At 52.0% G+C, this 27777-nt stretch overlaps 2 protein-coding genes and 1 pseudogene across 16 annotated transcripts in view; 1 reads left to right on the top strand and 2 right to left on the bottom strand.

Annotated features, from left to right (window-relative positions):
- LOC100343357 (butyrophilin-like protein 1) overlaps positions 1 to 27777 on the top strand; it is a 363518-nt gene that overhangs the window by 43320 nt on the left and 292421 nt on the right. The window lies entirely within an intron of this gene.
- On the bottom strand, positions 44 to 21312 carry LOC149126702 (butyrophilin-like protein 1). Of its 12 annotated transcripts, none has more exons than XR_016234679.1 (12): positions 20968 to 21306; positions 20155 to 20209; positions 19662 to 19756; positions 17220 to 17564; positions 12703 to 12984; positions 12392 to 12592; positions 12130 to 12150; positions 12013 to 12039; positions 10611 to 10637; positions 2239 to 2265; positions 1723 to 1901; positions 44 to 995 (listed from the first exon to the last, which is right to left on the bottom strand). XR_016234679.1 is itself a non-coding variant. In XM_089334156.1 (12 exons), the coding sequence occupies exons 1-11, from the start codon at positions 21020 to 21022 to the stop codon at positions 1795 to 1797; spliced, it is 1242 nt and encodes a 413-aa protein (XP_089190282.1). In that variant the 5' UTR covers positions 21023 to 21306; the 3' UTR covers positions 44 to 995; positions 1748 to 1794. The 12 variants fall into 12 exon arrangements, 10 of the variants coding, with proteins under 10 accessions (XP_089190282.1, XP_089190281.1, XP_089190288.1 ...); XM_089334156.1 differs by having other exon boundaries at positions 1748 to 1901; XM_089334155.1 differs by having other exon boundaries at positions 1808 to 1901.
- Positions 6016 to 7362, bottom strand: LOC149126703 (ankyrin repeat domain-containing protein 42 pseudogene; annotated as a pseudogene). Its single transcript, XR_016233468.1, has one exon. The product of XR_016233468.1 is annotated as an ankyrin repeat domain-containing protein 42 pseudogene (transcript).

Here is a 27777-nt window from a genome sequence, read left to right as displayed (position 1 = left end):
ACTTCCAATTTCATGTCACTCACACTCATCAGAATTGATTGCCAAACAGATAGTTTTATTTTTTCTTTATTTTTATCTTATTTGAAATGAAGAAGAGATCTTCCAGACACTGATTCCCTCTCCAAATGCAAACAACAACAGTTGCTGGTCAACGCTGAAGACAGAGACAGGAACTCAATCCAGGTCCCCACATGGGTGGCAGGAATCCAACTATTTCAGCCATCGCTGCTTCCTCCCAGAGTGAGCATTAGCAGGAAGTGAGAATAAGAAATAGAACCAGGACGGGAACCCAGCCAGGCATTCCATCATGGGACATGGGGGTCTCAAGCAGCATCAGGACCTCTGTTCCAAGAGCCCCTTCCTAGTCAAAGTATTTTATCTGGAAGAATGGACGTCTCCTTGCTGGAAGAATCTGAGTCCTCAACAGTCCTGCTTCATTTTGTTTGCTGTGGTTTTCCACTCACTGTGACAATTGGACTTGGATCATAAAGAGGCAATGCACTGAGTAACTAGAACCACGCTCATGGTCAAAGCTGCCTGCAGTTGAATTTGCATCAGGAAATTCTCATCTTCATCTTCATCTCACTCAGGATCCACTGCTACCCTGCTAGCAGCTCTCTTCTTCCCACAGCTGCAGTGTTGACACAGAAGGGAATCCAAGCCCTCCCCTTAGATTCCCTGAATGAACACAGCAGTTTGTTCACTGGGAACAGAAATTTACTGAAGTGTGGAAAATCATGTGTGTTTCCTCCATCCCAGTATGGAAGTAAACAAAGTAGACCATTAAATACCTTTCCCCTAAAAATCCATCAGTCACTCATTTCCATGGAAATGGTCAGATGTCCAACTTCTGTAACAAATAGAACAAACCCTCCCAGAACAGAGCTGGGGTCTCGCCTCCATCTCTAGGCCTTCGGCTCACATTTAAGTTGGATAATTTAACTCTGCTTTCTTGGGCACAGTAATGCAGACTTCAGCCCAATGCATTTCCTAAACTGAAAATCAGTAAAAAATAATTCAAGACAAAAAAATACAAAAACAGATTCCCACAGTAAAATTCAGCCTATCCTAAACCAGTTCAAACAGCTGTGAACTTGCATCTTCTGTTTGAATACAGGCGTGAACCAGCAGTTCTCTTAATCATGAGACGAGAAAGCTCTTGAGCCATCCAGGACTTACCCCAGAGGCTCTGTCCCAGGAGCCTGCAGCCCCAGCAAGAGTCTCACTGAGGAGTCAGGGGCAGTGAGGGCCCCTATGGGGCTCAGGGCAGCAATGGAGACTCAGCCCCTGGGGGAGCTCCATCCACTCCAGAGCCTGGGCTGAGCCCCTCCCCTGGGGGCCTCCCAGCCTCCTCCAAAGAAGGAGACTTGCTAAGGGGCACAGGGAGCCCCTCAGACCCCCCCTCTGTGGGGCAGATGCTCAGGGTCATGTCTCTCTTAAGCATGAAGCATGGAAAGAGGGTTCCAGAGAAAGAAGCTGGGGGGAAGGAGAAAATGTGGGAGCCGTCAGTCATGTTGTAGAAGGAGACGTCCCCCTCACCATAGTCCAGGAAAATCCCCACCCTGCAGGGATCCTGCCTAAGGGAGAGAAGCTGCTGAGGCTTAGTCCAGGCAAGGTAGTTATTGTAATAGCACCCCAGAACCCAAAACCCCTCATCTGGGGATGCTATATACCTGCCTGTCCTAGTCACATGATCCCTACAGACCCCCACAGCCCACTTACTGAAGGCCCCACTCCTTATCTCCACCTGCCAGTCACATCTTCCTGACGTGATGCCCTTAAGGTCCAACATGCTCAGGTGTCATACCAGCCCCCACCAGTGTACTCCCAGGTCACACTCGTCATTTCGGGAGAGATGGCAAGGTTGACATGGGCCGGATCTGGATTCAGAGTGACAGGCCCTGCAGTCATATAAGGCCACTTTCAGTCCCACAACAAGGATGCACAACCACCCCCAGACCCAGCTAGCTGTATGGGGGAGGGGCAAGGCCCCTGAGATAGGGCCCTGGGATTCAGGCCCTTGGTCTCCAAGCAGGAGGAGGAACCAGGAGACCTCTCTGAGATCAGACATGTCACAGAGACCTTGATGACCATCTTGGCTTTGTTCCTGTCACTTCAGCCCCCACCCCACCACCACTGATGGTGCCAGCATCTGTACCAGCACAGAGAACTGAAGGAGAGGCCAGAGCCATGGGGGCCATAGGGAGGAGCACCCAGAAAGAACACGAAGTCACTCACAGGCCTGGAACCATTCCTTCTGCCGGTCTGCAAGAGAACACACATTACGTATCAGGGTCTGCACAGACTGCACAGGTCAGCCCAGCACCTGCTCTTCTGAAACAGCGATGGAGGAGTGATGGGGGAAATGTGTGGGAGACTTTTAGCTGATGGCCTGTGTCACATACACACACCCTCACACTCACACGCTCACCCCATGATGCACCCTTTCCACAAAGGCTGATATAAACTTAACCCAGAGATTGAGAGACTGGACATGACTGAACAGAAAAATCACTGCAGATTTAATTCTCAAGTCATGCTCTTGCAAATTCCTAGACACAATACCTTTATGAAAGCTAGGTTTTCTGGAGAATAAATTGGGGATTTCATTATTTCCAATATCTCCATTTACTTGAAAAGCACTGATTGAGTTAATTTGTAGGTTGCCTCCAAGCCACAGGTGGAGAGAGGGGGCTGCAACTGGCTGATATGAACCTGGAGGATGATTCTCAGAGATACCCATGTCTTAATACCTAGAACCTGTGACTCTTTCACCTACAGGAAAAGGAGCTTTGCCAATGGGAAAAGATTAAAGAACTTGCCGCTGCCGTGGCTCACTAGGCTAATCCTCTGCCTGCGGCGCCGGCACCCTGGGTTCTAGTCCCGGTTGGGGCGCTGGTTCTGTCCCAGTTGTTCCTCTTTCAGTCCAGCTCTCTGCTGTGGCCTGGGAAGGCAGTGGAGGATGGCCCAAGTCCTTGGGCCCTGCACCCGCATGGGAGACCAGGAGGAAGCACCTGGCTCCTGACTTTGGATCATCACAGCATGCCGGCTGTGGCGGCCATTTGAGAGGTGAACCAACAGAAGGAAGACCTTTCTCTCTGACTCTCTCTCTCACTGTCTAACTCTGCCTATCAAAAAAAAAAAAAGATTAAGGACCTTGAAGTTAAGATAGTTCACTGCATTACGCAGGTGGGCCCAATCTAATCATGTGAATGCTGAAAGAAACGTGCTAACCCTATTGTGATCACAGAAAGTAACAGAGTGAGGGACCAGAGTTGGAAAGATGCATTCATTGCTGACTATGAAGCCAGAGCAATGGGGTCATGAACCAAGGCATGCAACTGGGCTCAGATGCTGGAAAAAGAATGAGCCACCAGAGAGGAAGGCAATCCTGCATTGATTTTAGCCCAGTGAGAGCTGTCTCAGACATGTGACCACAGAGCTGTAAGACAATCAGCGTGTGTGGTGGAAGCCACCAAGGCCAAGGTCATTTTTATGGCAACAAACACAAACCTCCTGCAATCACATGTGCTTGGGAGCTACAACCCAGTGTGGAGCGGGGGAATGGGTAGGAGGAGGTGTCTGGAGAGAGCACAAGGATGCTTGGAACCTGCACAGGGGAAAATCATGACCCAGGAATTTCCACGTGGTGTGGTGTGAGATGGAGGGACTCAGAGGTGCCCAGAGAGGCAGTGGGCAAGGGAGGGTCTGGGATGGAGGAAAAGTCTACATGGTGCATGAATTTTCCCTTCAAAACAGATAACCCAGAAGATGAACTTCACTGTCATGGGGCACAGTCACCAACAGCTCCCCTAAAGGACTAGACAGGACCTGCCCCTGCCCTTCTGCTGACAACACCACAGCCTCCCCAGTGTGAGCAGCTGGGAGGACAAGGAGAGAGCACAGGAAGCCTCTCCCCAGCCTCCCCAAGGCCTCTGCATCTCCTCCACCTCCACGCTCACCCCTGGGGAGGAGAGAGGCAGGTGCTGATTGAAGCAAAGGCTGCACCCACAGAGTCTGAGTGATCATCAGGGAGAGAGCTTTACCTGCCTGGCACAGGGAAGGCAGGGTGGGAACAGTGAACAGGGACACGAGGGTAGAAGTCTGACAGTGATAAGTAGCAGGGCATTTCTCCTGCACATGTGCTGATAAGCTGGTGACCACCACCCACACCGATATGGATTCATTCAGAGAAACTGGCATTTCCATCTGGGTTGATAGGAAACAAAATCACATCAAATGTTGAGACTGGTCCAGGTACCCTCTGGAAGAGAGTGAGGTTTAGCTGACTTATTTTTCATCAAGACTTAGTTATTGGGGCTGATGCTGTGGCACAGTAGGTTAATCCTCCGACTGCCGTGCTGGCATCCCATATGGGGGCTGGTTCTAGTCCCGGCTGCCCCTCTTCCAATTAAGCTCTGTGCTGTGGCCTGGGAAAGCAGTGGAAGATGGCCCAAGACCCTGCACTGTGTAAGAGACCCAGAAAAGGCTCCTGGCTCCTGACTTTGGATCAGTTCAGCTCTGGCCATTGCAGCCATTTGGGGAGTGAACCAGCATATGGAAGACCTCTCTCTCTGTCTCTCCCTCTCACTATTTGTAACACTACCTCGCAAATAAATTAACAAAATCTTTAAAAAAATAAATAAAAGACTTAGTTGTCAAACAAACTGTAAAGTTCTGGGCCATAACTGTTCTGTGGGACAAAAAGGAAGAGGAGGAAGAGAACAAAGGGAAGGAGAAGGAAAAGGAAGAGGAAACAAAACCAAGATAAGTTTTTGAGAGGACACTTCAGGTTCTATGTAATAAATATCAGTGTACAATTCACTTAATTTTCACAAGACATCTGTAAGCTAAGAATTGTTTTATATTCATAAATAGAAATCAGACATCTGTACATTTCATGAGAAAATGTAGATTAATAGTGATGATATTGTTTGTTCTTACAAAACAAATAAGCAGGGCCAGCACTGTGGCACCAGCATCCCTTATTCGCATGGCTTGAATCGCAGCTGCTCTGAGTCTGATCCAACTTCCTGCTACTGCACTTGGGAAAGCAACGGGGATGACCTGGTCCTTCAGCCCCTGAACTCACATGACAGACCGGGAGAAAGATCCTGGCTCCTGGTTTCTTACTGGCCCAGCTGCAGCCATTGAGGCCATTTGGAGAGTGGACCAGAGAAATGAAGATCTCTCTCTCTCTCTGTAACTCTGACTTTCAAATAAATAAATAAATCCTTAAATAATGGAGACAAGACTCAAATAAGTATACTAAAAGCACATGGGATATAATTTTAGCAGAGAAAGGGTGTATGGTAAAAGATGACTCTATGGTCCTCTTGTTTTATAAATGATTCCCCTGCAAACTCAAACACTATAAGGTGGCTCCCTGTGCACCTGCTGCCCAGGTCTCCTTCCCCTTAGAGGGGCCATGACTCTGTTTCTCACAATCCACGTCCCTGACCCTGATCAGAAACATCTGGGAGGGGGGGCACATTACACAGGGCCAGAGAGCACAGCTCCTCCCATCACCACAGTGACACCCCTCCCCCCCACTGCCCTAGCGTCTTCTTTACCATGTCCCTTCCCTCATTGCTCCTGGAAGATTGAAATGTTCTTTTTATGAGAGGCAACTTCACTAGATGCTTATTTCAAAATTACTATTTTTTAAGATTTATTTGATTTATTTGAAAGAGTGAGTCAGAAAGGGGAAGGGAAGACAAGGAGATATAAATAGAGAGAGAATGAATATGGATCTTCCATCTGCTGACTTACTCCCTAGTTGGCCACTGTGGCCAGAGCTGGACCAGACTGGATCCAGGAGCCAGGAGCTTCTTCCAAGTCTCCCCTATAGCTGTAGGAGCCCTAGCAGTTGGGCCATCCTCTACTGCTCTCCCAGGCATATTAGCAGGCAGCTGGAGTGGAAGTGAAGTAGAGGAGACTCTAACCAGTAACCACACAGGATGCGAGAGATGCAGGCATTTTTTTTAATAAAGTAAAAAAAAAAAAACCTGAAGCAAGGCCGGCGCTGCGGCTCACTAGGCTAATCCTCCACCTTGCAGTGCCAGCACACCGGGTTTTAGTCCCGGTCGGGGTGCCAGATTCTGTCCCGGTTGCCCCTCTTCCAGGCCAGCTCTCTGCTGTGGCCAGGGGAGTGCAGTGGAGGATGGCCCAAGTGCTTGGTCCCTGCACCCCATGGGAGACCAGGATAAGTACCTGGCTCCTGCCATCGGAGTGGCGCGATGCACCGGCCACAGTGTGCCGGCCACGGCGGCCATTGGAGGGTGAACCAATGGCAAAGGAAGACATTTCTCTCTGTCTCTCTCTCTCACTGTCCACTCTGCCTGTCAAAAAAAAAACAAAAAAAAAACAAAAAAAAAACAAACGTGAAGCAAGTTTATTTAAAGTGGTTTCCCTGACCAGTACCTTCTCACAACATGCCCCTAGAAGACACTTTTTTTTTTTTACTCACCTCTTCCCTTTGCGTGACTCACGGGAGTCATCTTCAAAGCTCCAGAACTGGAGACCTGAATTTTTCAGCCTTTCCCTGAGTTTATCCTCCTCTCCTCAATATTCAGTCAGCTGACATTCTAATTTTTCTCTACATAATCATTCACACTCCAGCAGACCCGGCAGCTCTGAGATGCTCTTTTCAGATCTGAGATGAACTTTCTTCTGCTCTAACTTTTCTTCCGTTATCTCTCCCAAGTGTCTCTGGTTGCTCACAGCAATTTCCAGGAGGTGTCTCAATTCTACAGTTTTCCTATAAGCTCCCATTCTGGCATCTGTTTTATACAATTCACTGACACATCAATCATCCTTGGCATCAGTGTTTCCCTCAATATCGTGTCTTATGAAAGTCTCATATCAATCTCATTAACATCCTCTATATCTTATTTCTGTAACCCTTTAACAACTTCACTGTAGCCAGATGGGCAAACCTCGTGACCACATCACTGGGTCCCCTGCTTTGTGGTGATGTCACTGTCTGCTCCTCTGTAATGAACCACTGCAGACTCTATGTGACCTTGTGCAGCAGCTTTAAGCTCAGCAGTTGATCCACCACCATCACACTCACTCACATGGATTACTCCAACCTCTGCAGATTTCTCAGCATTTCCACATCACCCTTAAGGGCAGCCACAGGACCTGGAAATGCTAAGGTTTCCTGACCTTCCTCATCATTTCCTTCATACTCAGTCCCCTGGATAAACTGTCAATGTTCTGCTTAAAGAACCTCTGTGCCAGGTCTGCTACATTTTCTCCATTGTCCTTGAAGGCTTTTAAAGCTTGTATTTCTCTGCTCCTTCTACTGAGTAGGAATTTGAAACAGTGAAGGTGGCCTTGCATGTCTGCTAGTGAACTGGAAGGTTTCCATTGTGGCCCCCAGAGTCTATGCTACATCCCCACTTAACAAGAAGCTGCAAGAAGCCAAGTCCCCCATGAAGAGTGGCCTCATGTACAGGTCTCTGTTCTCTCCTCAGTCACCCTGGGATCCTGGTCACCTTTGCTTAGGAGCTTGAGAACTTCCCAAACTCTGAACTGACATGAAGAACCCAGTGCCTGTGAATTTCTTGGCACTACCAAACTTTGGAGGGGAGGACAGCAGGGAAGGAGATTTGTCTGATTTATTAGAACAACTAAATTATTTTCCCAGTCATATAAGAGATTTTATGTGTTGGGAAGAGATAGCCAGGCTACCAAATGCTATCCCATCTGTAAGAGTATATATTGTCAGTAATGAACAGGAGTCCCTCACACTCCACTTTGGAGCATTATTTGTGAAGTGAAAGAGCATCCATGAGTTGCAGTGGGATGTGAAGTTGTTCATCCACGGTCATCTTGAGCTGCTGGGTTTGCTCCATTGATCATAAGAGCCTACACACAAGCATCCTGACCACTGTGTGGGCTGCCGTCCAACCTCTTAGAGTTACTTGTGTGATACCGACTTCATGCGAGAGTTAGCTCCATCTCTGGACTCTAACTTCCTACCATTGTAGACTAAGGAGGCAGCAGCGATGGTTGAAGTATTAAAGGAATGAACCAGAAGAAGAAAGTGCTTGCTTGCTGGCTCTCTCTCTCAAAATTTTAATATGCTTTAATTTAGATTTTTCCTGAAATTTATCTACACGGTGTCTTGGAATCAATTCTATTTCACACATAAGCTCTGTAAACCCTCTGCACACTCCCTACATTCCAACACCAGGGCTGGGCCTTCAGCCACTGCAGTCACTCTGAGCCACCTGCCCAGCACTCACTCTCTCCCTCACCTCCTCTTCTCTTCCCCACACGTTCTTTTCTCCCATGAATTGCTTGCAGTCCTTTCTCTAGCTAAATTTCTACCTTTCTATATTTCTCCTTTTCCAGTCTACATATATTGCCCATTAAAAAAATCAAACCAGGGCCTGAGCTGTTAAAATACAGCATTCTTCTGAGGTGTGAGAAAAAGGTAGTGAAAAATCACATATTACATGTTTTGTTCTTGTAAACACACACACACACACACACACACACACACACACACCCCTTCTCAGGGGCAGGAGTTTGATCTTCCAGCAAAGACAGGGACTAAGATGTCTGCATTTGATGTCAGAGTGCCTGGGTTTGATTCCCAGCTCCAGCTCCTAATTCCAGCTCTGGCGAAGGCACATCCTTGGAAGCAGTAAATGATGCATCAAGCTGGGTTCCCTCCAACCATGTAGGAGACCAATATTGGGGTCTCAACTCCTGACTTTGGCTCCAGCACAGTTCAAAAAGATCCCTGGCCATTGTGGATATTTGGGGAATGAAACAGCCAATGAAAGTCAGTTTCTCTCTCTCTCTCTCTCTCTCTCTCTCTCTCTCTCTCCTTCCATCCTCCATATTCTTATTCAAAAAATATTATTTTTAAAAAACATGGCAGGTATTTAGCTTAGTGGTTAAAATACCCAGCATCCACACTGAAGAATCTGGGTCAATCCCCAGCTCAGGCTGCAGACTAAGCTTCTTGCCAGTGGAGACCCTAAGGCAGCACTGAGGGTTGAGTTGCTGATATGCATGTGGGAACCTGGAGTGAGGTCCCAGATATTGGCTTTGGCCTTGCCTAGCCATGGCTGTTGCTAGCAGTTAGGGAGCGAAATAGGAGATGAAATATCTCTTGCTCTTGCTCTTGCTCTCACTCTCTGCATGTGAAATACATTTGGTAAAATAATAATTTTTTTATTTGAAAGGCAGAGTTAGACACACACACACACACACACACACGCAGCAGGGTGTGTGTGTGGGGGGGAATCTTCCATTCAGTGGTTCACTCCCAAAATTGCCAAAATGGCCAGAACTGGGCTGATCCAATGCCAGGAGCCAGGAGCTTCATCCTGGTCTCCCACATGAGTGCAGAGGCCCAACCACTTGGGCCATCTTCGCTGCTTTCCCAGGTGCCTCTGCAGGGAACTGGATCAGATGGAGCTGTTAGGACTTGAACCTGTGCACATGTGGGATTTTGGCACTTCAGGCAGTGGCTTAACCTGCTACACCACAGCACCCACCCATGTCAAATACATTTTAAGTTTTTCTAATCTCACTCAGAGTACACAAATGCTGCATACAATATCAGATATACCAGAGACTCCAACCCAGGAATCTGTCCACAAACATCCCAGAGCCTCTGTTCCCAGATTTAGAACATTTACTCAGAGTAACTAATTCCTCAGCAACCACCAGTACTTAGAGGAAGAAACCCAGGCTGGACAGTGGTCAGAGCACGAAGAAGCAGAGAAGACCATATTCTAGAGGGCCAGGAAGACCAAAGTGGGCCATAAAGGGAGGAATTTGGGGGTAAGAGGACTACAAATCCCATGACCCTCTTAGTAAATTCTGGGTCTTGAGCAGCATGATTTCCAGAGTATTCTGGAGACCGGCACTTCCTGATCTACAGTCGTTGCCCTGCTCCAGGGTCTCCTCACACCTGAACTCTGTGGTCACCCCGGCAATGTCAAGGCTCAGTTGGTCAAGAGGTTTAAGAGGTGTTGCTGGCGTAGCGGGTAAAGCTACTGCCTGCAGTGCCAGCATCCCATATGGGCACTGGTTCAAGTTCTGGCTGCTCCACTTCCAATCCAACTCTCTCCTATGGCCTGGGAAAGCAGTAGAAGAAGGCCCAAGTCCTTGGGCCCCTGGACCCACGTGGGAGACCCGAAGGAAGTTCCTGGTTCCTGGCTCCTGCCTTTGGATCGGCTCACCTACAGCCGTTGTGGCCAATTCGGAAGTGAACCAGAGAATGGAATACTCTCTCTCGCTCTCTCTGCTTCACCTTCTCTCTCTGTGTAACTCTGGTTTTCAAATAAATAAATAAATATTTTAAAGAGAAGAAGAAGAAGAAGAAGAAGAAGAAGAAGAAGAAGAAGAAGAAGAAGAAGAAGAAGAATTTGCTAACACTAACCATGACCAGCAGTAGAAAAGGGCCCAGAATGGAAGCAGAGATGTGGTCCCATGGAGCTGCACCTGCTGTATTCCCTTGGAGGCTACAAAAGTGACAAGGAGAGCAGGGACACCCAGCACACCTGGAGTTGAGTCCACAGGTAGAGAAGGGGCAGGGCAGAGGCAGGGCAGGGAGGCAGAGGAACCATTAGGTCACTTACCAGCATACAGCTGCGCCTTCCTCCAGGCTGAAAGGAAACACACCCTGGTGAGACCACAGCCACACCACCTGCTCAGCCCTCCCTGTCCTCTGTGCTGAAGGTCAGACTCTGCAGGAGGAGAGAGGCTGCACAGGAGGGGCCTCCTGCAGGTGTAGACAGCAGAGGACTGTGGGAAACTCCCTGACCACAGATCAGGAAGCCTGCAGGACAGCTGAGTTGCACCCCTGCCCCACGGCTGGGTGACTTTGGCTGTCAGCTCTCTGTCCTGTGCCTGAAAACCCACAAACACTCCAGTGTCAATGGCCCCTCAGTGCTGTTGGTCAAGACCAAAACTATCTGTGTGAAAATAGTGAAAAAAGCACAAATTATCCATATTGATAGCAATTAATTGCTGTATAGCATTTCCTGGCAGGAATATGAGGATGTTAAAGGAGGAAGAAGAAATAACATGGATATAAGGCCAACTGTCGAGTCTAAGGGGCCAAATGTTTCCTGAGAAAATGTTTTCTTAAAAAGATATATTTATTTATTTGAAAGGCAGAATTACAGAGAGGGAGAGGGAGAGAAAGAGAGAACCCTCCATCCATTGGTTCACTCCCCAAATGGCCTCTACAGCCAGGGCTGGACCAGGGCAAAGCAAAAACCAGGAGTTTCTTCCTAATTTTTCATGTGGGTGCTGGAGCCCAAGTACTTAGGCCATCTTCCACAGCTTTCCTATGAGCATCAGAAGGGAGCTGGAAGAAGTGGAGCAGCCAGGACATGAACCAGCACTCACATGGGATGCCTGAATTGCAGACAGTTGTTTAACAGCTACACCATGACAACTCTAGAATAAAATACTCTAGAGAGAAGCATCCCTACTCTGAGAAGCCTTCAGCTCATCCCATCACATCTCCACACCTGGTCAGCAGCCCTGTCCTCTGCCATTCATTTTTTCACCAGCACCTTTGATGAGCAGGATAGGAACGATGCCCCTGGGAGGTGTTTTAGGAGGGAGAGAGGGAGGGGCAGAAATCACACTTCCAAGCTCCATGACCCCATTTCCTCCTCTCCTTCCTGTCTTGAACTCTCACAGCTTCTGGCATATGCCTTCTGGTGCAGCCCAAGAGCTAGAGCATTGGAGGCTAAAACACTAACAATTCTCATATAGGGCAGAGGCCTGGACTGGAAGGAGACTCAGGATACAGGAAGACTCCATGCCCATCATTGCACTCAGGTCTTGGAGCACAGACTGCAAACAGTCACCCAGATGTGAGAGAGCCCAGGGAGCAGGGTTCTGCCACCCCAACTGCCACTGCTGCACTCACAGAGGGTTCACATGTCTGTGCCTGGACAGAGACAAGGAGGGGACAGCTGCGCACAGGGGGACAGGAGATCACGGGACATCTGGAGAGTCACTCACCAGCCAGGTAAGCTGTCTTCCTCTGATCTGAAAAGCAGCACAGGGAACAGGTGAGCTGAGACCCCGAGTGTCCTCCACAAAGGGACATGGAGAGTTCAGGAGGGGAGCAGAGCTTACCGAGTTCTGCCTGGAGATCATCTGAAAGAGAGTGAAGCATCATGAACTCCTGTGCCCAAGGAAAGGAGAGACCGTGTGCCTGGAGAACCACAGGAAAACCTCTTCGGCATCCTAGAAAAGTTCTTACTCCAGACCCACGCACAGCTCCAGCCTCCAGCTGTCCTGTCTGGGTCTCCACAGCCACCTGCTCTGGAGAGCAGAACCCACAGACTCATCTCCCAGCATCCTTCCTCTCAGCACCACCTGGCCCCTGGCCCCCTACCTCTGGCCTTCAGTGCCTCCTCCTCTGCCCGCTGGTCCTCCTCCTTAGCCCAGCACAGCTTCTCCTGTTTCTGCCTCTCCTGCACCTTTGCAGAGTGCTCTCTCCTGGTGAAGCAGCCAGCCCCAAAGAGCAGGAGCCCCAGCAGGGTCAGGCTCCCAGCAAAAGCTGCCTTCCAGGGAGAGGCCTGCGGGAAGAAGGGCTCTGGGGCCCAGGAGGAGACCCAGTCAGGGGAGCACCCAGGCCCACCCGGCACACTCAGGGATGCCAGCACAACCTCCCAAGCCCTGCCAGGAATGAGAAGCAGCACCGACCTGGGATGGACACGGCCATCGCCTTCTCCTGGCCCAGGATGGGATTGAGGACAGAGCAGCTCACACTCCCTGCAGAGCTGTCTCTCACCACCAGAGCCGCCTCCACGCTGAACAGCCCTGCTGCGTCCTGGGCATGGGCCTCAGAGAACTCCAGGAACTTCTTCCCGCTGAGGTCTGTCCACTGCACCTGGGGCTTCGGGAACCAGCCTGAGGCCTTGCACACCACGCGGACCCCGTCCTGCTCCGGCCCTTCAATGTGCACTTGAGGGGCAGAGCCCAGGCCTGCAAGAGGGGAGCTGTGGAGACCTTGGAGACCACTTGGCCCAGGGCCTCAGCAGGGTCTGGGTGTGGCACAGCTACAGGGGAGTCACTGTGTCACATTCTGGAGATTCCATGGGAGGGTGTGGCCTGAAGGAGGGGAAAGAGCCCTGGGACCCATGGGGGGCACAGAGTAGGGGGCTTTCTCTTCAACTGTGCAGATGGGAAGACTGAGGCCCAGAGAAACCAGGAGCAGCAACCTGACCCCAGGACTCCATCCTGAACCTCTAATCTCCTCACCTCACTCACTCCTGAGGCAGCTGTTATGATTCCTACTGCCTCTCTCTGTAAATCACTTCCAATACTACACCCGTCAACAACCCTGTCCCCACTCCTCCCCTCATAGCCACACCCTGAGTTATCTCTCCAGGTTTCCTTACAGACACTTAAACTCACAATTTCAGAACTGAGTTCACACCTGTGACTATGTGTGATAATTGAGTATTAAATACCCGTGTACTGTATCCTTCTTCAGGGGAGCTGACTCTCCCCCATGCTGTAGCTCCTTCACATTCTGGCTCTGTGGTTGGTCATGTGACTCACTGGCCAGTGAGAGACCAGATCATGTGACTTAAGGAGAGGTTTGAAAAGCATTTGTGTCACTGGCTCTGCCTCTGCCACTGCCTTAGGAAGGACAGGCCTGAGGCAGCCATTGTAGGATGAGACTCCTGGACTCTGCTGGTCACCCAGCCTCTCTGGGAGATGCTGTCCTAGGGCAGCCACAGTCAAGAATGGGAACACACCCAGGCACGGCCCACGTGGTGACCTCCCCAGCTGACTACAAGAACAGTAAGTACTGAAGACCTCATTCACCATATTGAAAATAAGAGGAATTCCCCCTCTCTTCCATCTTCTCAGAGCATTGACTTTAGAGCACTGGGAACTATGAATACTTCCCATGTGAAATATTATCATTAGAAACAGATAGGCCTCTGGCCAGCTTAATATCCCAGGAATGTCTTCCTCAGGTACCTGGGGACAACACAGTGAAATGCAAGCATCAAAGAAGACAGTATCCTTTCCCCTCCTTTCTGCGGAAGCATCAGAGCCTCAGTAAGTAAAATTCCTTGCTATTATAGAATTAGGAGAAGTAGGGCTGGCCCTGAATTATAGAAGATTAAGCCTCTGCCTGCAGTCTGGCTTCTCATATAGGCCTCTGTTCGAGTCCTGGCTGCTCTACTTCTGATCCAGCTCCCTGCTAATGTGCCTGGGAAAGCAGTGGAGGATGGCCCAAATACATGGTCCCTGCATCCATGTAGGAGAACCAGAAGAAGCACCTGGATCCTGGCTTCCACCTGGCTCAGGCCCATTGCAGCCATCTGGGGAGTGAACCAGCAGACATAAGAACAATATTCCCTCTCTCTCTCTCTTTCTCTCTCTCTATCTCTCTCTCCCCATCTCTCTCTCTCCACCTCCCTCCTTCTCTCCCAATTTCTCTCTATCTATGCCTTTCAAATAAAATTAATAAGCCTTTTAAAAAACATGTTTGTTTTCCCTCCAGATAAATCCTGTTAACTAAGATAACTGGCCACTACCATTACTAGGTCCATTTAGGGTGAGCTCTGTGTGATAAGCAGGTATTATACCTGCTGCAAGTCTTGTTATTTGAGGATTATTTGTTTATTTTGAAAACATGGATGAAGGCATTTGGTGCAGCAGTTAACATAATGCACAAGATGCCCACATCCCATATCTGAGTGCCTGGGTTCCAGTCCCCTCTGCTTCCAATCCAGCTTCCTGGATATGCACGCAGGGAACCAGCAGGTGAGGGATCAACTATTTGTGTCTCTGCCACAGACAGGGGAGACTCAGGAGTTCTTGGATCCTGGCTTTAGCCTGGCCACACCCCAGCTATTGTAAGCATCTGGGGAATGAAGATGTGGATGAGAGTCACTGTCTCTGTTGCTTGCCTGTCAAATTAGCAAAAATAAATAAACAAAAGTTTTTCACGTCCTAGGCAATTTATTCAAAAACCCTACTCTTCAGACCACTGTTGACCCTCATGTTGGGCCCTCATCACATCACAAACAGGGGCCAGGTAGCCTGATAGGAGCCACCAAGGGCCCAGCAGCCGGGGCCACATCAGTGGCTACAATCACTGCATTGGCCACTGCTCCCACCAGCACTGCCATTGCTCACTGTGCTCTGTGCTGGGGCACCACACTATCCGTGGACCAGGGACCCACACGTTCACCCATGGGGGTGAGGGGCCCAGACTGGGCCAGATCCCAGCAGGACCAGACGGGGAGGGAGGAGCAGCTGAGCACCTGTCTGGTGGCTGTCAGCAGGATCACCCTGAGGTGCTCTGCATGCCCTGCTCCACGTGAGGTCCCCGCCCCACACATCAAGGCCCTGTCCTTGGAGAAGGCTGGCCAGGCCAGGAGCTCAGAGAGCGGCTGCTGGCCCCACACAGTGCCAGACTGAAGCCCAGGGCCATCACGGTCCCAAACGAAGGAACTGAGTAGAAGGAGACTAAGGTTACAGGCAGTGATGGTGTTGGCCCCAGGATGAGGCACAGGTGGAACTCAGGGCTCTCCATTCTCTTCAAAGATCTGCTTCTTCCTCCCATGCCCACTCTGCCCTTGGTGCCATGGTGTGAAGCAAACACCCAGCTGCATAAAACTTTTTTAAATGTGTGTAAAGCATAATATATCTGCTTGACTACACACACAAAAAATATTTCTTTCTTTCTTTGCAAACTTTCAATGGATTTCCTGTGATGCGTAATGTGTTCTGGTTTCATTGACCAATCAAAGTGTTATCTTTCTCCAGTCCCTTTACAAAGAGGATTGCTGTGAAAGAACCTTGTTTTTGGTTTTATTTCCACACCCAGACCAACAATGTGTGAGCAAACCCACCTGATACTAGCCAAATCCAACCCAGATTGGTTTAAATCACTCAATGCCCATATTGAATAAATATCTTTCTCCATAGGCCACTGAGGTTTCCTGGCTTTTTATACTGTTATTACAGGAAAGTGTCCTTGACACACAATTACCAATATTCCCACCACTGAAGAACAGACAGCAGTGCAAACCCCTGGGAGTCTCGGCAGTCACCGCTGCCCCCTCCTAACTCTCTGTGTCCCAGATCCACTCACTCAGCTGGGTCTGCTTTCTGTCTTTCCCCCCTGTCTGGGCCCTGCCCCCACCCCACTGTGGCTGTCTGAGGTCACACAGTCGTCCTCTCCTCCCCAGAACTGCTCTCCACACCTCCCTCTGCTCACCTCCCACTCACCTCCTCCCAGTCACCTCAGTCAATGCTCCCGCCCCTGCTCTGTTAAAGTTTCCCCTCCTCATGCAGACCCCAACACAACACACAGCACCTACACTGACCTGGGATGCACTTGCACTCCTCCCCCTGCCTCCCCCCAAACCCCAGGATCTGTGCCCCTCATGGACCACACACCCAGCACCAAGGGCTACTTGGTTCACTGTGAATGGCCATGGCTGCTGTGCTGTGTGCCCCCTGCCTGCTCACATTCCAGTCCACAGGGGGATCTTGGGATTTCTACCACAGTACTCAGGGGCCAGCACAAGTTTCTATGCCAAAGACCTTTTCCTGGTCAGTGTGGGCAGTGCTAGTCCAGGAATACCGACCTCTTTATTGCAGTCCTACTGGCACTTTCTGCATCCCCACATCACTACCTCCACTCACCACAGTGTCCCCCTGAATGCCCTGAGCACACCAGACTTTCTCCCACGCCAAGGGTTTCTCTCTGGGTACCTCACTACACTGAACTCTATGCACCCAGATATCCATTGGTGAGACAGCTACTCTCTTGGAGCTGTGCTGAGATCAACAACCAGGCCCCACCTGATCCCATGTAACACCAGGGGCTGCCCTCACTCCCCACCCTGTAAACCTTCATTGTCGCACTTGGCCTTCTGGTTGTTTTTTTCCCCCCTTTAGCAGTTATCCCCTTCTAACAGCATCCAACCAGTCATTTATATCGCTTTTTCTATCTCAGCCTCTAGATCATAAACTACACAGGGCAAGAATCTGCTTCACTGATGAGTCCCTGTTACCCAAAACAAGGCATGGCACACACTAGGGATTCCATATGGTAGATTTCTATTAAAGAAACAAAGAATGAGCAACAGAGGCTCATTTCCTGCACTTGTGAAATAAGACGTTTAATTACGTGAGTTTCCAATACACCCAAGGTATAGATGTAGAACACCAATCAAGCCACCCACCTGCCACCTGCAGTTCTAGAATGGCCTCTGCATAGCGGCCTCCCTTCTGGAAGAAGGTGTAGCTCCCATTGTCTGAAGCCCGGACTTTCTGGATGTGCACGGCAGCCTGCCCCTGGGTGAGGAGTTCCTTTACCAGCAAGACCCGCCCTGCATACTGGGGCATCTGCTCCTTGTGCTGCTCCCGGCGGTTCCGAAACACGAACACCACCTCTGAGAACTTGGTGCGGAACCACCGCAGCTCCATGTCCTCTATGTTCGTTGGTGGGAACAGGGTGCAGGGCAGAGTGGCATTTCCATGCAACTCAGCAACAATGGGATATGAGGGGCCAATCACCAGGAACTCATCTGTGGACACAGAACAGACTGAGAACTGAGAGACACGGGCAGGGGGCAGAGACACACAGACCATGAAGAAGAACAGGCAGACCAGGAACAGGTACTGGAAGAGGTGACCCCAAGGCCCGAGGGACTGAGCAGTGATGACTCTGAATCTGGATGAGATCCTCAGGCCACAGGTGGTGGCCCAGAAAGGATGTCACAGACGCCCTCGTGAGCCTGGCTCCTGGCCCCAGGCTGTCCCATGAAGAAATTGCTACACAGGGAGTCTCCACCGTGAGCGTGCCCCAGAATCCACAGGACAGTTTGTAAAACCCAGATCACAGGTCCACCCCCAGAACTCCTGACTCACTCGGTCTGGGGTGGCCCAACAATGCCTAAGTGTTTGTGAGCAGTCCCAGGGAGCTGACTCTCCTGGTCATGAACCTCCATGGCCCTAACCTGGCCTGGGGGAGGACAGGCCTGGAAACTGAGCACAGAGCACCCTGGGGGGCTCCCTCAGAGCTCCTGGGTCACTCAGCCACACCAGGAAGCTCCCCACCTCGACTCCTAAGTTGGTTGTTTCTGTCTGTAGTTTTCTCCTCCACTGAATGCTAAGAGCACTTACATGCAAATTTGCCTTCTGCCATAAACCTGCCTCCTTAGGACTGTGTCTGCAAAATGCATGAAATCCGTTCTCTTTATATTAATAAAGTTTGTAAAAACTGTCTCCTAACTTCTCAGAAGCTCCAATACCTCTGATTAAAGGACAAAATGGAGCCCCTATCCACTCCCTCTTAGTCCTTGTCCCTCTGAGGCCTGGCGACAGGGTCACAGGAGGACACTTCTGCAGGACCAGCGGCCATGGCCCGGAACAGCCCCCCTCAGCTCTGTGCTGCTCCATCCTGGCCCATCTCCGTCATCTCTCACCCAGAGATGGCAACAGACCAGGTGCCTGGCTGTTCCCTCCCCACCCCACACTGTGATCCTCTCAGCACATGAGCTAAACCACATCCCTCCTCTGCCCAGAGCCCGCCTCTGGCTCCCCAGTCCCCTCCCCAGTGTCCCACAGGCCCAGCAGGTGGACCCCAGCACACTCAGACCCCATCTCCTGCTTCTCTCCCCCAGGCGCCCTCTGCTCCAGCCAGCGCTTCCCTCTGCTGCTCCTCACCCTGGCACACTGCCAGCTCTGTATTGGCTGCCCCTGTGGAATTGTCTTTCCCTGGGGTCCTCACAGCTCACCTGCTCCTCCTAATCTCTGTTCCCATCTCACCATCTACACTGCCTGCCTCCCTGAGCATGGCTGCTGCCCACACCCCACCCACGTTCCCTGTCCCCCTCACTTCCCACACTCATCTCTCACAGACACAGGCCTGTCTCCTGCTGGAAGGAGAGCCTGGGCACCCCGGGTAGCACTGTCTTCTGTGTGCACAGAGCAGAGCCTAACACACAGTCTGCACTCCATTAATATTGGAGGGACAACTAAAGGGTGCTCAGAACCCTAGAAGAGGAGGGAAACCAAAAACTGGGAAAAGCATTTTCAAATTATTGATACTTAACATTAAAATACCCCAGAAAGGGCCAGCACTGTGGAGTAGCAGGTTAAGCCCCACTTGTGACACCAGCATCCCAACTGGACACTGAGCATGTCCCAGCTGTTCCACTTCTGTGATCCAGCTCCTGCTAATGCGCCTGGGAAAGCAGTGGAAGATGGCCCTCGTGCCTGGTTCCCTGCACCCACATGGGAGACCCAGAGGAGGTCCTGGCTCCTGGCTTCAGCCTGGCACAGATCCGGCCATTGCAGCCACTTGGGGAGTGAACTAGTGGATAGATCTGTCTGTCTCCTTCTCTCTCTCTCTCTGTGTAACTCTAACCTTCGAATAAATCAATAAATCTTTTGAATTAATTAATTAATTACCCTAAACCTAGACAACTGTCAAAATCCCATGTGCTCACTTTATGGGTGAGGGACTGGTAGTAAACTTTTAATGACAAGTAAACACTGGGGGAGCCCCATCGCCTTTCTAGAGCCTGGGCCCCCACAAATCACATCCCATCCTGACTGAGAGGGCTGGGGGTCCACTCATTCCCTGAAGAAGACCCCGGGAGGGACAGGAACAGACTCACCTGCAGACCCCCACGTGGGCAGCTGGGCGAGGAGAAGCAGGGAGGGGAGCCTGCAGAGCAGAGAGGGGCGGCAGCCGTGCTCCATGTCCTCAGATCTGGGGAGAGAGGCGGGGAGGAGGAGGCCTGGGCCAGCAGGCAGGTCAGCCCCAGAGCACCAGCAGGACAGGGTCCTCCCGTCAGCCCTCACAGCAGCAGAGCCTTCCCTACAGCCTCAGCACACCAGCACCGTGGGGCCCACAGGATCCCGACAGCACAGACAGCTGGGCCGGGGCTCTACCAGCCCTTCTGGGGAGACTGCAGTGCCAGAGAACCCTCAGGGCAGCCTGGGGGGAAACAGCCCCTCCTCTTCCACCCCAACTGAGTTCCTCTACCTGGAAAATCAGGTCTCTTCTTTCTCAGCCCCAGGGGCCCCATGGAGGAAACCAGGCCACTATGCACACAGTGCCCAGGACCCACCCCACCCGGACAGAGGACCCTGATTCAGGCCACTCACCCTGAAGGACGCACCACCACCTGCTTCCTGCAGCTCTTCAACCTCCAGTGGTGACCTGGGTGTCCCTGAGAAGTGTCAGAGACAGACTCACCCTCACCGAGCCTGTGCTGCCCGTCCCAGGGGCCCAGCACCTGTGGCATCTGTGGCTGTGGTGTTCACCTAAATCTGAGCCCCACCCCCAGACTCATACTCCATAGGCCCAGGTCCTGGCCCTTGGTTCAGCAGGTGCCCAGGGCCAGTTCCTGCTGACAGATGAATCCTCACTCTCTCTGCATTCAAAGATTTTGCGTGAGCAGCTCATGACCCTGGTGGGAGGCAGGGCCACAGAGAAGAGAAAATGAGCCTTGGTCAGAGAAAGACCCACACACTATTTATGGTGGGGGGGAGGGCAGCTTAGGTCCTGGGAAGGACGGGCTCGAGGGCCCCTCTGCTGGGCTCCCTGCATTCTCGGCCACTCTGGGTGACTCCAGTTCTAGCAAAGTCCTTGGCCTTCCTGGACTCAGTGTCCTGATCAGCAAATGGGGGAGGTAACAGCAGCCCCCTCCTATGCAGGGAGGGGTCCATGCCTTTGTGTTGCTGCAGTCACCCTGTGAGGTTAGAACAGGGCCTGGTCCCAGCAGACACTGAGGAGCAGAAGTGAGAGAAGTGAGTAAAGGCTCAGTGCTCACTGCTGTCCTGGGGCTCCCTGCACTGAGACTTTCCCCCAGCCGCCCCCTCCCCTGCCCTGTGCCCCACCACACTCTCAGCCTCCTGCCCAGCCAGCTGCTCCTGCCTTCCTCCTCCTCCCCCACAGGCGCCTTCAAGCTAGCTCACCTGCTCCTCCTTCTTCCCAGCTGGGAAAGCTGTGACTTCCTGCAGGGTCTAACATTCAGCAGCTCCAGAAACTTCAGAGCCACAGAGACCCCAGCAGACTGCACATCTCAGCACATAAACCCTGCTTCCAGGTCCTTGCTGGGGGCCCAGGATTCCTGACATCCAGGAGGCAGTGGGCTCCCAGGAGACCGGAGGAGCAGCAGAGCTGGCACAGTGCAGCAGCCTCTGCAGAGGCCCTGGCCCTGGGGCCCACCAGGACCTCCAGCCAGAAGAGCCAGCCCCTGCATCTCCTTCCAGCATCTACAGTGAAAGCTTGCAGAAGCAGCCTGGGCAGGGAGTGCCCTGCCCTGTGGACCTTGCTCCCTGATGTCAGCATGAGCACAGCAGGAGACAGCACCACAGCTGCCCTGGGAGTGGCTGCAGCACAGCCTGCTTAGAGCTCACAGTGCCTCAGCCCCTCCCCCTCAGCCACCACCTGTCCCTGCCCAGCACCAAGACTTCCCCAGGCTGAGAGCTGCTAGGGAACTTCTTCGTTTTTTTTTTTTTTTTCATGCCCTACCACATAGGTTTTTTTAAATTAATTAATTTATTTAAAAGTCAGTGTTATAGAGAGAGAAAGAGAAAGGGAAGCACAGAAAGAGAGAGGGGTCTTCCATGCTCTAGTTCACACACCAATTGGCCGCAATGGCCAGAGCTGTGCCTATGGAAGCCAGGAGACAGGAACCTGTTCCAGGTCTCCCACGTGGGTGCAGAGGCTCAAGTACTTGGGCCATCTTCTACTGCTATCCCAGCCCATAGCAGAGAGCTGGATCGGAAGTGGAGCAGCCGGGACTTGAATTGGCACTCAGATGGGCTGCTGGCACTTCGGGTCAGGGCTTCAACCTGCTGCCCTACAGCGCCGGCCCCTATCTTACTTCTTGTTAACATGGAGGTCATACCTCTAAGTTATTTCTAGTGCTTTCAAACTAGTTTTCTATAAATATCTAAGCCATAAAATGACAGTTAACACAAAGTATATGTGGGTGGCTAAAACCCCATGTGTGAGCCATGACCACTGCCTCTAGGGTCTGAGTTAGGAAGAAACTGGAATCAGGAGCTACAGCCAGATATCCAGCCGGCATTCTGTGGAAGCAGGTGTCTCAGCCTGGGTCTTAACTGCTACCCAAATCCTCGCCCAGCCCATCTCTTTTCTCAGAAGTAGATTCTGATTAAAAAAAAAAAAAATTCATTGACCTTGACAGTGTTAGGATAAAGAGCTTGCCTTCTCTGGATTATCTTCTCCAGGAAACAGTGTTAAGAACTGTTTTCTAGTTTCTCCCTTTTTGAAAAATAAATGAAAACTGAAAAGACACATTTACACACATGAGCACACACACATACACTTGGGGTACACTTCTTGTTTCACCTTTAAAAGTTTTCCTTGCCATCTGTAACCATCATCAACCCGGCTGGTGGGCTGAGCTGTGACCAGGCAACCTGCCGAGCAGAGCCCTGGGGGACGCTCTCCCTCTGGCTGCCATCTGCCCCTCAGGGGGGAGGAGTCTGCGCCCCACCCCCAGTCCAGGCTGTCAGCACCACAACTGATGCTTACAAGCAAATGTGGCTCAGGAACATTCGGATGCTCTCACCCCAACAAAGGGCCAGGGTCTGCCAGCCAGAGTTTGCCAGCAGAGAACTCATGGCCTGGGACCCCTGCCCAAGCCAGCTCAGAACAGGTTTCTAGTCCACGTCCACACCTGAAGGTCCAGGGCAGGTGAGGAGGTCTCCCTTCCCTGCAACCACTGAGATGCACAAGGGGCCTCAAAACATGGAAAACAGAATCAAAAGATCAGTTTACTTTGGTGCAAAATATTTGAGAGGCAGAGTTACAGACAGAGAGAGGGAGAGACAGAGAGGTCTTCCATCTGCTGATTCACTCCCCAGATGGCTGCAACAGCCAAGCTGTTCATCTTCTACTGTTTTCCTATGTGCACCAGTGGGGAGCTGGATAGGAAGTGGAGCAGCCAGGACAATGGCGCCCACATGAAAGTTTAATAAATTTATCAGACTAATAAATAAGCAAAAAATAAATAAAAACTTGAAACGAAGTGGAAAGATGATGGCACAAGCAAAGAAAGAGCATCAAGGAAGGAGGCAACAGCACCGACATGCCAAGTGGGCGCCGGTTCGAGTCCCGGCTCCTCCACTTCCTATCAGGCTCCCTGCCATGCCTGGAAAAGCAGAAGATGGTCCAAGTCCTTCAGTCCCTGAACCCACGGCGAAGACCACGATTAAGCTTCTGATCAGCTCAATTCTGGCCATTGCGGCCATCTGGGGAGTGAACCAGCAGATGGAAGACCTTTGTCTCTCCCTCTCTCTGTGACTCTACATCACAAATGGATAAATAAAATGAAAAAAAAAAAAAGGAAGGAGGCAGAGAGGAAGCAGGCAGGGTTATGAAGAAAGAAGCCCGGATGTATCCGGGGCGGGGCCGATGGACCCCTCCTCCCACAGGGTCTCAGCGCTTTCCAGGGCTCCGCAGTGGCCGGGCCCCGAGCGCCAGCGCCAGTGCTGCCCAGATGGGGGCGTCAGCGACCTGGAGGAATTCTCTGACCCTTTTCCTCAGGTTTCCTGTGGATCAGGCCCTGCCTGGGCAAGGGTGCAGCAGGCAAATCCTGGCGGAGGGACCGGAGGAAGTGGTGATGGGAAAGACCCCAGTCTTGTCCCCCGAAAGGCAGAGGCTGCTGAGGCGCCATCTGAGAAGGGAGGCTGAGAGAACTGGATGGACGCCTGCCCTCTGCTGTCCCACGGCCCCCACCACACCCTCGGCCCCGCTCTCTCTCCCGCGTTTCCCTCTGAGCAGCACACACGGAGTCTCCGTGCCCGTCTTCCTGCGTTATTGGGAGGCGCTCTGCTGTCCTCCTGTCGCAGCTGAGACCCGGGCTCCCGAGGTGAGGAACCCACCAGGGTCAGCCCTGCTGGCACCAGCTCCCCCCAGAGTTCCGCCTGCTCCCAGTGGGGCCACCACGTGGGGGGCAGCCCTAGCGGTGTCCAGGGATCTGGGGGCAGAGGGGAGGCCAAGGACCTGGGAGGGCTCTTCCAGAAGTCCTGGAAATGCGTTTAGGAAAAGCTGCTCACGGACCTCACAATGCTTTGTACCAAAATAAGCTTCCCTTTTCATTCTCTTTCTCCGTGAGCTTCTCATTATTTAAAGGAGTGCGTGTTCCAAACAATGCGGAGATCCTGGCTCCAAACCCCTGCTCCAGAACTCTGCACAGCAGCAGGCCCCAGAGGAAGCAGGGCCAACCCAGAGGCAGCGCCAGCGGCACCGGGTTTCCCAGCCCTCTGCTGCCCCCTTGTGGCCAGCACTGGCAGACAGCAGCACTTCCCAGCAGGAAGGCGCTGACAGTGCAGTCCAGAAACCTTAGAAATGAGGACAGGAATCCTGGAACCCAGACCCAAAACACCACGCAGTGCAGGACTGCAAATGCATGCAATGAGAGAGCAGCAGGAGGAGCTGCGGAGAGAGAAGTGACGCGAGGAGCTGGCCCCTGGCCGGCTGAGGAGGAGGTGAGGTCGGGGAGGGACAGGTGGGATTGTCCTGGGGGCAGGGAGCACTCAGCCTTGATCTAGGATGGACACACACGCTGTGCTATGGACTGGTTTGAAAGTCAGGGGCCGATGGGGCTGCACGCCAAGGCTGCCGTGGGCAGAGCACACAGTTCAACCTGGGCTCAGCTGCTCTCACTCCTGCTTCTCCTGCGGGCGTCCTGGGGCTGGGCGCTCTCTCTCCTGCTCTTGGCCTCCTTTTGCGCTTGTAGTATTAATGCTTCTGCACACCCAGCTGACAGCGCCTGTGAGCAGATTATGCCACATAATCCATGAAACCTTTCACAGGTTGCACTGTCAGCTCCTGTCTTCATTTCATGGCAAACCCAACTCCCTACAGCTGGGTCCTTAGTCCCTCTGTCCAGCCAGGGAGGTGGGAAGGTGGAAGGCTGGTCAGTGCGCATGTGATGGGGCAGATGCACAGGTCAGGGTTCTGAGCTCCCGCGGAGCTGGAGGCAGAGGCCTCCCCTTCCTGCTGACTGCACTGCAGAGGAACGGCCTCTGGCCCCCAGAGAAGCTCCAGGGCTGCAGGAGACGCACGTGTGCAGCCCTGAGCTCTCTGAGTAAATCTCTGGGAAGGAGGTTGGGCCCCATCCTTGGTATCAGCAGAACAGATCCTGAAAATTCCCTGCAGGCAGCCCTGAGCTTTCTCAAATAGGCACTGCAGGGGGCCTGAGGTCAGCCAGGGACAGGCCTCCTGCTGCCAGGGGACCCTGGAGCCTGACTGTCACTGGTGGTCACCTCCTGGGAGAGCAGCGCCCCCGGAGCAGCCTCAGGGCCACTGTCCCAGAGCATCAGGACCCCAACCCATCCCCTCCAGTAGCCCCAGGCAGACACTGACACAGAGAGTGGTCACCCAGTGAGGAGAACCCCAAGTCAGCCAGGAATCAGGAACCAGGGAGGTGAGGGCTCCGCTGAGAGAGAGAGAGAGAGAGAGAGAGAGAGAGAGAGAGGTGGAAGAGGAGACAAGTTGTCCTGCAGCTGGGCCCAGGTTGACCAAACCCCAGGAAGCTTCCCTGCAGTGGGAAAGAGGTCCTCTAGGAAGTGTGGCTGGGTCCACAGTTGTCCTCCTGTGACAGAGAGGACAAAGCCCGGTCCTTACGAGGGCTGCACTTCTTTGTCAGTCACTGGGTGCCCGGTGCTGATCAGGGTCTGGGGCACTGCTCACCACATTCCTACACATTAGGATTCCTCTTCCTTACAGAGGAGGGGCTGAGTGAGGCTTGGAAGCTGCTCTGATCAACATCACACGGTGGTGAGTGGTGCTGAAGGCAGGACTTGAACCCAGTGTCACACTCCAAGCTGTGGTTTTCCACTCTTCAGCTTGCCTCTCCAACATAAAGCTCCCAACATGCCTGTTGTTGCCTAAAATTATATTTCTCTGAGGCTCCCTTTGTGATGCAGCAGGTAAAGTGTCTGCCTGCAGTGCCAGCATCCCATATGGGCACAAGTTTGAGCCCCATCTGCTCCACATCCATTACCTCTCCCCGCTAATGGTCTGGGAAAGCAGTTGAAGATGGCCACATGCTTAGACCCTGATACCCACATGGGGGACCTGGAAGAATCTCCTATCTCCTGATATCAGCCTGGCTCAGTCCTAGCTGTTGTAGCCATTAGGAAGTGAAACAGCAGATGGAAGATATCTCTCTCTCTCTCTCTCTCTCTCTCTCTCTCTAACTGTCACACTGGCAATGTGCTGATTCAGAGGCTGCACAGTAGGGCGTGCACAGCCCCACTCCATCATCACATGGGAGAGTGTACTGCACGCAGCATCCACTGAGCAGGCCCTGCACTCACAGCTGAGTCACAGGAAGACACGGCCCAACACCCACGGCCCCTCCCTCACACAGCATTGCCTTTCCCCATCCAGTCTGTGCCTGTGGTCCCATGGGGAGCTCCTAGGATCACCTGACAGGGAGGAGAAGGCTCAGCTTGACTTACAAATGGCTCTGACCGCAGGCAGGCACCACCCAGTGGGCAGTGGCAGCACTGCAGCCCCTTTCTGGGACGTCAGTGAGCACAGGGGTGAAGAGCACCTGACTGCTCACTTGACTGGGGAAAAACACCCAGGCCTGCGAGTATTTGCCAATTCACAGGCTGTGACCAATAGTGTGATGGGCTGGCTGAGGAGCTGGAAGGAAGATTCTTGGAAAATTCATGACAAGGACATTTGAGGAAAGGCTCTGTGGACAGACGTCTCTGTACAGAAAGTGGATACTTGTGTTTCCCGTGAATGCTCCCCCAAGGCCGTGCTCAGCAGAGGAGGGTGGTGATGACCACGTGCTGGGATCTGGAGCTGGACAGTGACTGAGGGGGCACAGGAGGGGCTGATGATAATCCTTACCTTGATGTGGATGTGATCTGTAGCAACATCACAGCTGTCAATCACTCAAGCCCTGGGAGTCCCTTTGAGACAAGGAGTGCTGAGGCCAAATGCACTGTGAGAAGTGGGCAGCAAAGCCAAGGGTGTGTCTTATTTTGCATTTGTAGTGAGGAAAGGCAGGGGAGTGAGACCTTGGCTGTCCAGACTGAGTAGATGGAGACAGAGTGGTAGAGAGGATTCTTGAGGAAGACTCTGCAGACAGGAGACAGAACCTCAGCCAGGAAGATCAGTTACATGGCAGGAGAACAGGAAGGGACCAAACACCTCACAAGACACCTGCTGTCAGAGGAGGGGGATGAATACAAGTACAGAAGCATTGTGTATGTTCAGACTGCAGAAAAACTCAGGACATCACCTTATTTAATAGAAAAAGGAGCATTCAACATAAGTGGTTGGATAACCCACAGTTCAGAAGCCCAAAACTCACATTCAAGAGCTGGCTTGACTCCTGACTGCTCTGCTTCTGACCCAGCTTCCTGCTAATGCATTCTGGGAGGCAGCAGATGAGGACTCAAGTGCTGGGACCCTGACACCCATGTGGGGACCTGAATGGAGTTCCTGGCTCCTGGCTTCGGCCTGGCCCAGCACTGGCTGACAGGCTGTTCCAGGAGTGAGCCAGTGGGTGCAAGAACACTCTCATTCTCTCTCTCTCCCTCCCTTACACTCTCCCCTCTCTCTCCTTTTCCTTCTTCGCCCCTTCCTTCTGGTCTGTCCGATTTTCCCCCAATAAACCCTTTCCGTTACTCGTGTTTGGTTGTGGTTTGAGGTGGCCTTACAATCACCCTCCCCACTCCTCTTTTATGTTGTTTAAATGTAAGAAAATAGTGTACAATTTTCAT

This window comes from Oryctolagus cuniculus, chromosome 5 (assembly GCF_051225735.1).
Source record: "Oryctolagus cuniculus isolate XC-2025 breed Fujian yellow rabbit chromosome 5, ASM5122573v1, whole genome shotgun sequence".
Taxonomy (NCBI): domain Eukaryota; kingdom Metazoa; phylum Chordata; class Mammalia; order Lagomorpha; family Leporidae; genus Oryctolagus; species Oryctolagus cuniculus.
The sequence above is the reverse complement of the archived record's forward strand: the minus strand, read 5'-3'. Positions and strand labels throughout refer to the sequence as shown.